Genomic DNA, 9,118 nt, shown 5'->3' on the forward strand with positions numbered 1-9,118 from the left:
TAAATACCCAGTAATTTTAATCACCTGTGTTTTCTGGGGCCTGAATTATTATTATGTCTAGAACATGACATCTCAACAGCACTTGAGTAAGAGTTATATTTGGGAGGGAAGGAAAAAAAAACAAGAAAGACAAAACCAGAGAGTCTTAAGTCCTGCAAGAACCAATCCTTATGATTCAGCTTTCATTCTGGGCTTTTCAGGGCATCATATGAATCTGATCATTAAAGAAACAATGGACCCTTCAGAAAAGCAGGAGATGAGTGCCAACATCTTCATCAAATTCCACATCTGCCAACAATTGCCCACCTAAGTTTCTTTAGCTATTTCCTCTGGATGTTGTGCTCTTTTCTTCTGGCCTCAAACACATCATATTGGCTGAGCAGCTGTCACATTTCAGTGATGGCTAACGAGTTACCCATTTCTGCAAACAGAAAAAGAAAGCCTATATAGACTTTGGAGATTATTCATACGAAATTATCATTTATCTAAAGTTACTATAGTGCACTGAAGTGACTAGAAAAATACTACTTGTGTTTCTTATGTTATCTGCCACGTCTCTCAGAGGTAAGTCAAAAGCACTTCAGAAAAAAGCACCAAGAAAAACAGGCAAGTCAAAGAAGAGAAGAGAAGAGAAAAGAGGGAGAAGCGAGGGGAAGAGAGGGGCGAGGGGTCTGTCAGGACTGAAAAATAACTATCGGAACACAGGAGAGCGGGTACCACAGTAAAATTTGGCTTAGGCAGATTTAGAAAGGAGACCAATTTTAAAAATAAAACCAAAAAGGAAATCAAGGAGTGAACTGGGATCTCCTGCGAGGTACTGAAATGTCAGACAGTTCATTTCCCCCGCCTGAGCGCGCCAAGAGCCCACGGCAGCGCGCCCGCACCCGCACCGCGGCCCTGGGCTGACCGGCCGCCCCGGGGAGCGGCTCCTCCCGCAGCTACGGCCGCACCGCGGGCAGCCGGCAGCGCCTCTCCCCGAACACGGGGCAATGTGCGTCGGGCGGCGGCCCTCGGCCCCAGGCAGCCCCAGCTCCCTCACGGCGCGGCGGGCCCGGGCCCTCAGGCGGCGGCGGGGGACCGGGCCGCCCGTCCCGCCGAGCCGGCCGCCCCCACCGAGGGGCGCGGCCCAAGCCCCCCCACCGGCTGCTGCGGGAAGGCCCTGCCCCGCGCCAGGCCCGCACCATCCGCGCCTCACCCCCGCGGCGGTACCAGCAGCCCCGCGGCGGAGCGGGACCCCCGGGCAGGGCCCCGCGGCCGGTACCTGCAGGAGGCCGCCCATCTTGGCGCGCAGGGCGCGGAACTCCTCCGGCGCCGCCTCGGGGTAGAGCTGCTGCCGCAGCAGCTCCTCCGTGACGGCCGCGTTGCCGTGGTAGGCGGCCTGGGCGATGCCGGCCAGCAGCGCGCCCAGCGGCCTGCAGCCCTCGGCCGGCGGCGGCTCGGGGGCCGCCATGGCGGAGCGCGGGGCAGCGAGGCCACGCCCCCAGCCCGGGACGGCGGCCGCGCAGGGACAGGCCACGCCACGCCCCCAGCGTGCGCTTCCCAGGGCGGGCGGGGGGCGCGGTCTCGGCCGCCGGTCCCCGCCCCCGAGCGCCCAAGGCGAGCGGAGGAAGCGGGGCTCTGCCCTGCGGACGGGCTCTGTTAGCGCAAACACGGAGGCACCACCCCCGAGCTCCGTGCAGCCACTCACCCAGGCGGGCAACAAGCATACCCACGCGGGGCCCGCACCGACCAGCGTTCGGTCGTGCCCCGACGCTTTCATGCACTGTCAAAGCTTTCTGTGATTTACAAAATAAAAACCATATACACACACACACACACAAAAACCCCACCAACCCAACGACAACCCATTCCCGTTGACCAGAACCGGACTGGAAGGGCCTGCCGGGGGACGATGGTTTTCTGCTTTCTGAATGGTTTCGTCAAGAAAAAGCGCTCCATTCCACCCCTGCGCGGCTATTCTAAGGAAATTTCCACAGGCTTTGCTCTCAGCCCTTTCACTGTAAGATGCAGGGTCGACCACAAAACACATTAAGAAAGAGATACAGATAAAAATCAAGTGTTTTCTCTGTGCATCATTCTATACAACTTTAAATATACAAAAAATATTAAAATGTTCTGTATATACAAGCATGTGCAGTCACAAAAGAGACTGTGCTCTCCGAAGAGATGCCTACAGCACATTTCCTTCTGCGAGTACTGCAGCAGAATCATTTACCACCCAAGTTCAATTATTTAAGCCCTTCACAGTTGCACTCCTTCATATGACATACAAGAAATACCACATTGCTCGAAAATAGGAGTTTCTGACCAACATGATCCGTGCTGTCCGGCTCTTCATGCTGTGCCTTCTGTATGTAGAGGACAGGCCAAGAACACGTGCAAGCTGTCCCTGCCCGAGGGGATCACTGCACACCACTTGATGCCAGAGGTACAGGAAGAATTAACAGTACGTGCATCACAAAGTTTCTTCCACTCCTTCCATTCATTTGGACAATATTTAAGATGTCCTTTTTCACCAATGGCATTTAGATTAAACAGTGTTTTTAGAAGCATTAAGGGTGCAGGGATGCAGGAGTTTCTTTCCATCATTAGAAATGAATAGACAACATGAGAAACATAACTCCATTTGGGTACAGACTCTTCGCAGCTGACCCTCCTGAGACTCAAAACTCTTCCCTGATGAATGCAGTTCACTCTTGCTCGTACTTAAAGAGAAAAGGGAGCAGGGTAGTAACTCTTCGTGGCTTATCCATATTACAGCGGAACACGAAATAAAATTTCGATCACTCTGGTTTATATTTCTGAAGATGCTGTTCATCGACGACATGCTTTCTTCCGCTGCAAGCTGACGTACATCGTCAAGCCCTAACAAGCAATGCAGGTTTACTGACTTAGGTTGAGGTACAAAGAGAAATTTGTTCTTGTAACTGCTTTTCCTTCTCAGATCTCAGCCTACTCGGTGCCTTGCATGATGATGGCAAAAAAAGCTGGTAGAAAGTGCTTATTTTCACTTCAAAAACAGTAGAAAATTACTCAGAACGCACGTGGCAGCAACCAGTAACCTGTGTCTTTAAGAATATCATTTATTTGTTTTTGTAAACAACCTTATTTTTAAACAAATTAAAAATACATTGAAAAGTCTCTCTCTAGATATATACACAGTACATGTTCAAACTTCACTTCATTGCGATGCCATGGTTTAAGCTGAAAAACAAGAGCTCTTGATCCAAAACTCAACTGCAACACAGCCACCTTCGACAGCACAGCACGCTGCGCCGCCAAGCCCCGGTCCTTCAGGAATACTTCATTTGTTATTTATCACCTGAACTGTTTTTCGGCCATAGTGGTAGTAGCTGTATGCAGATGTTACCGTTGTGAAAGCTGTGATGCACCTTTGGGGAAAATAGTTCTGTAAGTTGTTTGAGTCTTCAGTACAATAATAAGATGTGTTATTTTTAGGCGTCTTCCCTATTTTTCACTACACAGCCAAGGACTTTGTCCTACAGAAATGCAGTTTACAGTTTAGATGCTGAAATTCAGTACTAAGTGGAGGATTAGATAAACAAACTGCCACCCAGCACTAAGCAGCACATTTCAGTGTAATTACACACTAGGCCAAATTTCTACCATATTAGCACTTGTTTTAGAGAAGGAAAGGCAAAAGATTCCATATATGTAGCCTACATAATTTTTACCAGCTTGAGAACTGACTGATGTGAGAAACTATCCCCTAGTAATATGAAAGGGGAGCATTCAAACCGTACCAAACTTGGACTCATTTTACCAAATTCCAAAGCTAAAGCACAAGTTTCGGCTTTAGCCTCTTTTTTTCCCCTTCTCAGATGCTGGGTAATAACGATTGGTACTTCTAAACCAGCACTGCTCCTCCATGTCAAAGGCTGACACCATTCAGGCATGAGCCACCACCATGGACCTGCCCCTCCCTCACCAGTGCCCTCCCTGGACACACTGCCGGGCTCATCCAGGGCATTTCTGAGCGCGGTTATAGCATACTCTGGCAACTCACGCCCAGCATTTCTCTGTTACTCACAACACGGTAACACACAGTCCCAGACAAGCAGCAAAGTAAGCATCTTTCACAGATGCAAACCTAGATTTGGCTTTCCAGCAGGAGGAAAAACCACACTGACTGTTAAGATCAAGTTTCCCAGTTCCTTAAAAGCCTTGCGGTTTGGGTTGGGTTTTTTTTTTGTGTTTTTTTGTTTGTTTGTTTGTTGGGTTTTTTTCCTAAAAGGCGAGTAACACTGTATTTTCCACTACTTTAAACTATGTTACTTAGTAATTCTGTTATGTGCTGCTCAGCTTCTTCGTTCTGAAGTCTTACCTAACTGTTCAGGAGAAATAAGTGCACTTGTAACACCTGCTACAATTCAGATTCTGATACAGTTCAGCTCTCCAGTGATAGCAGTGAAAGGAACAGCCACTACTTAAGGAGGTACGCTCCTGTATGCCTGTTTTCATTCGATCCCTCCCTTTCCTTCCTATAGTCTAGCAGGAATCACCGATTTCTTCAGGTGCTTTTCAAAGAGGCCTCAGAAACCTAGATTTCAAGATAGCAGGTACAATATAAAGTAAAAATAAGAAAACACTTCTCATCTACTTTTACTGATACTAGGGTTACTTTTTCAAGGATACTTACAGCACAAATAAATAAAGAATCCATACAGCCTTTCTCCCCACTCCCTTCTTTTCTGTTCATCTGAACTTACACTATGTTCTGAAGACTTGTTTCTTAGCTATTATTCCTGGATCTTAACTAGTTTAATTTGGCTACTTCTTGCTTGTATAGTCAGCTAAGTACCATAAATACCTAGCTCCTGTGGCAGTCAAGGATAAATGCGTAAAAATTCAGGCATCTGGGCACAGGTTTTTTTTGTTCCATACAATTAGATTAATCTCAAGTACCAGTTTCTTTAGAAGTACATTAAATTATCCGAAAAAAAGTGCAGAGATAAGTTACCATAATGTCTGCAGATATATGCTGTCCACATAATTGAAGACAGGAGCTGCTAAAGAAGCTGCCACCAAAATTAGCTGAACCGCTGTATTCATCTGATAAAAGCAAAACAAAAAATGTGACTAAAATGAAGATATGTACCGTGCAAGGAGTACCAATATACACTTTCATTACTGGTTTAAGCATTAGTCTATCTACAGAAAATTTATTTAGAAACCTCTTTTAATGAAGTATCTTGCACACTCAAAATTAGCATGTACTCTGACAGAGCGCAGTTGAAAATCTTTCAGGACCTAGGTTGCCTCTGAATTAGTCGGCACTGTTTTGAAACCGCTCAGCAGTAGTAGCAAACAGCCCCTCCCCCTCCAAACTACACACCACCCCAAGCACTGAGGAGTTACCTTTTGTAATGAGTTACTGCTCTTACCTTGCTAATCAATGTCGGTTTTAATTGGGCAGTAGCGTAACAGGGGTTAAAATACCTACTGAGTGTTCTCTGTTGGGGAGAAAAGAGGGAGGGGGGGAGGAAAAAAGGCAATTCTAGGATATTCAGTTTGATAACGCCTCTTGACACGATACAGAAAAATCAACTGTAACACTGAAGAATTCTGCTGCTACCACTCTTACAAGATTTATTACACAGGAAAAAGTTATCAGTAGCTCTGACTCATCTTTATGAAACCTTTATGAAACCTGTTTTATGAAATACTGTTCTGCTTACAGATCTACCTAGCAATAGGACAGGAACACCACTACATCTTAGGCTATCTACCCAAGTTTTGAGCAACCACCAAGTCCCAAGATGAAAATCTCTTTGTTACAACTTTTAATAAAGGCTTATTTTTTCATGCTTGTAAAAATACAGATGATTTAATCAAAGTAAAATGATTACATGTTCATGCAATTTTGTTTAGTGCTATATACTTACCGGTGGAGACAGAGTTTTGTATCGCACATAAAAAACAGCAGCAATGAGCGCTACATCCCTCAGAATAATCATGGATGTAAGTGAAACTGAAAAACCAAGCCAACAGGATCTAGTGAAAAATCATGCCCATGATTAAAACCAAAACCCAACCAAAAGAGCACAAAATATGAAGCAAACAAAATAACCACTCTCAAGCTCTTCTGAACCAAGAAAACTGGGCGTGACTGGAAATTTTTTAACCCGCCTTCTGAAAGTCTAATCGGAAGTCTTGAAACAATCCAGTCTCTGAGAAAATTTTTGAAATAGCTACTGACCACTATTGCTTTCAAGAAAATACATTTGAGAACGGCAATATATGCGAGTTGCCTTTGTAAATGGTAACACATGCTTTCTATGAGGTCTACTGGGGGGATGTTTTCCAAGTATTTAATCAGAGCAAACAGCAAAGTGCATCTGGCAAAGCAAAAGTTCCATGCAATACACTGCTCTCCCTCCAGAACCATAAGAAATGTAACTACAGATAAAATTAGCTTCTTTATCTTGTATATATATAGCACTACATGCAACTGACATTTTCTCACCTGGGATAAGATTTGCACAAGTTAGGCTTACATACAGCACGCTGATGAGAATTTTATCAGCCAGAGGATCAAGAGCACTTCCCAAAGCTGATTTCTGATTAGCCCAGTTTCGTGCAATAAATCCATCCAACTAAGAAAAACAAAGTTCAGTGTTTCTTTGTTAGAAAACTAAGAATAACAATAGCTTCTATATGCTAATGTTAGAGATACTTCAGGAACATCACCGCTAATTTAGCTAAGATGGAACATGACACCTGTTTGCTGGCATTGGTATAATTTTTTCAAACCGCAGTCCAGATTGTGGAAGCCTCTGAATATATTCCATTCTCATTGTTTAAAAAATAAAATGAACTGGAAAAAAAAGGTAACTGATGTTCTAAAATTGGCACAGTTAGTGCAGCAGGTACACCAGCGGGTGCAGCAGCGCTGGCTGGGACAGCGCCCACTGGGGCTGGGCAGGGCACCCCTTCGGCACCAGCAGCACCACGTTCGTCTGTGACCTCCCCTCCCAATGTCGCGCAGGATGCGCACAGCACTTCTACAAAACAACGAACGTAAACCCTAATCCGTTGTATTCACTTCCATTCCGCGCTGGAGTCCAACGCACGCCAAAGGTGTGACCATAACCCACCCTCTTCCCAGAGCGCTCCCAAGGCGCTGCGAACCTACCAGATCCGTCACGCCAGCCAGGACAAACACACCCAGCGCGACGTCGAAGTTTTCTTCAACGATCAGGTAGCCCAGCACCGGCGCCAGCCCCATCCTGGCCATTGACAGCATGTTGGGGACGGTCCAGGGGTTTTCGTACTGCAAGGCAAGGCCGCCGGCGCTCAGCGCCCCCGCCGGCCCCCGGCCCCCCCGCCGGCCCTCGGCCCCGCGGGGAGGGGACAGCCCGGGCCCTGCCCGGCCGCCGCGCCCCCGGTCACGTACCAGCTCGGCGTAGCGGCCCGCTGCCCGCCGCTGGGGGGGCTCGGGCGGCGCGGCCCCGCCGCTCAGGAGGCGCCAGGCGGCGGCGGGAGCGCGCAGCAGCGGCCGGCGCGGGGGGCGCAGGGCGGGAGGGGCACCCGCCCCCCCCGCCGCCTCCGCGCCCGCCGCCAGGCACAACCCGCTGCCGTTGCCGTTGCGGCGGCGGCCGCCGGCACCCCCCGCGCCGGGCCGGCTGGCCAGCGGCCTACCGGGCTCACCCGGCCGCCCCCGCGCCGCGCCGCGGAGCAGCCCCCAGAGCCCCCTGCCCAGCCAGGCGGCGGCCAGCATGGCGCGGGGCTGCGGCCCGCCCGCGGGCCCTACGCGCGCTGCTGCCGCCCTGCCCGCGGGAGCCGGCGCCCGCCCGCCGCCGGCGCCATCCGCCGCCGCGACAGACTGCCGGGGGCCGCGGACCGGCAGCCAGGGGCGGGGGGGGCGTGCGACATTTTGCGGCGCTTTACGGCATTCCACCACACCACCCCCCCCTCCGGCGGGCAGCGCGCTTTACGGCAGGTTGCTCTCCCGCGGCGGCGGAGTGAAGGAGTGACACCGGCCGTGAGGAGAAATTAAAGGGAAAACCGGTTTCCTGCCGTTTCGCGGCCTACCTGCCGGCCGCGGGCGGCCATGGCGGGCGGCGCTTTCTGCTCCAGCCGCTCCCTTACGGGCCCCTGACAAAGGGAAGCGAGGGCTGGTTTGGCTGCAGACCTCTCACAGCACCAGGTAGCCTCTTGTTCCTGGCACCTGCTCTTCGCCCTCCCTCGCCCACGTTTACTTTAGCTCAAGGAGAGGGAAAGTTTACTTTGCCAGGTGCGACCACTTGCTTCGGAGGCTTGTGCCTGCCTCCCTTCCCTAGCGTTAGGAGACACGGTTATTTTTCATATTTCTGGCATCAGTTTATCACCCGGCTACGGTTTGACTTTTTCAGTCAGCTTTAATTACACACAGTTGTCAACAACTGGCAAAACAAATGGAAAAAACCTGCCAAAACAACCACCACCGTACAAAAAAGCTCAACTAACTGCGTGTGGGATATTTAACTCTTCCACAGGTGTTTGGAAAAATCTAGAAAGAGCAGCTAAAATGTGAGTGACCATGTTAGTAAGTTAATTTCTGTACCTCGGGTGTAGTTGCTTTTTTCTTTTTTAAAGAGGCAGGGGAAGAGCCGGGCTGCACCATCAGCAAGTTCACAGATTACGCCGCCACAGTGGCCGATACCCCCGGGGGTCGCGCTGCCATCCAGAGGGGCTCCAGCAGGCAGGAGAGTTGGTTTAACAGGAACCCGATGAAGTTGAGTGACACAGCTGGCCCTGGCACCGGGCTCTGGCCCGTCCTGCTTGGGCAGGAGAAGCTGTTCTCTTCCCACCTGGACACTTCGTGGTTCCGAGCACAGATCTCTGCATTCCAGAGCAGGGGAGGTGTCCTGGTTTCAGCTGGGATAGAGTTAATTTTGTTCTTAGAAGCTGGTGCAGCGCTGTGTTTTGGCTCTGATGCGAGAGCAATGTTACACCGATGGTTTTGGTTGTTGTCAGGTAATGTTTATTCTAGGTCAAGGGCTTTTTGGTTTCTTGGGCTGTGCCAGCCAGAAGGCTGGAGGGGCATGGGAAATTGGGAGGGAACACAGCCAGAACAGCTGACCTGAACTGGCCAAAGGGACATTCCATACCATGG

General features: G+C 49.8%; 2 protein-coding genes across 3 annotated transcripts in view; both read right to left on the reverse strand.

Annotated features, from left to right (window-relative positions):
* COMMD1 (copper metabolism domain containing 1) overlaps window positions 1-1,450 on the reverse strand; it is a gene marked incomplete at its 5' end in the record, with an annotated part of 79,474 nt that extends 78,024 nt beyond the window's left edge. The window contains 2 exons of one of the 2 annotated variants that reach the window (XM_080388618.1): window positions 307-421; window positions 1,262-1,398. Coding sequence is in view for 1 of the 2 variants with exons in the window: in XM_080388615.1 (XP_080244741.1) it covers window positions 1,262-1,450 (189 nt within the window). Of the gene's footprint in view, window positions 1-306; window positions 422-1,261 lie in introns of both variants that reach the window. The other variant, XM_080388615.1, reaches the window with a different exon arrangement.
* Window positions 1,451-3,063: 1,613 nt separating this feature from the next.
* On the reverse strand, window positions 3,064-7,886 carry CRLS1 (cardiolipin synthase 1). The gene is made up of 7 exons (XM_080388614.1): window positions 7,418-7,886; window positions 7,157-7,294; window positions 6,488-6,617; window positions 5,907-5,992; window positions 5,406-5,474; window positions 4,982-5,073; window positions 3,064-3,392 (listed from the first exon to the last, which is right to left on the reverse strand). Exons 1-7 carry the CDS (start codon window positions 7,739-7,741, stop codon window positions 3,305-3,307), a joined length of 927 nt encoding a protein of 308 aa, XP_080244740.1. The 5' UTR covers window positions 7,742-7,886; the 3' UTR covers window positions 3,064-3,304.
* Window positions 7,887-9,118: the final 1,232 nt, after the last annotated feature.

The sequence above is a fragment of the Falco punctatus genome, assembly GCF_963210335.1.
Source record: "Falco punctatus genome assembly, chromosome: 5".
Lineage (NCBI taxonomy): Eukaryota > Metazoa > Chordata > Aves > Falconiformes > Falconidae > Falco > Falco punctatus.

Bases quoted from the DNA above. Each gene is read 5' to 3' on its own strand.
- CRLS1 (XM_080388614.1), bottom strand. From the start codon at position 7,741: ATGCTGGCCGCCGCCTGGCTGGGCAGGGGGCTCTGGGGGCTGCTCCGC. The intron at 5,475-5,906 runs GTAAGTATATAG...TCTCCCCAACAG, and splicing joins ACAAAACTCTGTCTCCACCG to AGAACACTCAGTAGGTATTT. The intron at 5,074-5,405 runs GTAAGAGCAGTA...TGCTTTTATCAG, and splicing joins AACCGACATTGATTAGCAAG to ATGAATACAGCGGTTCAGCT.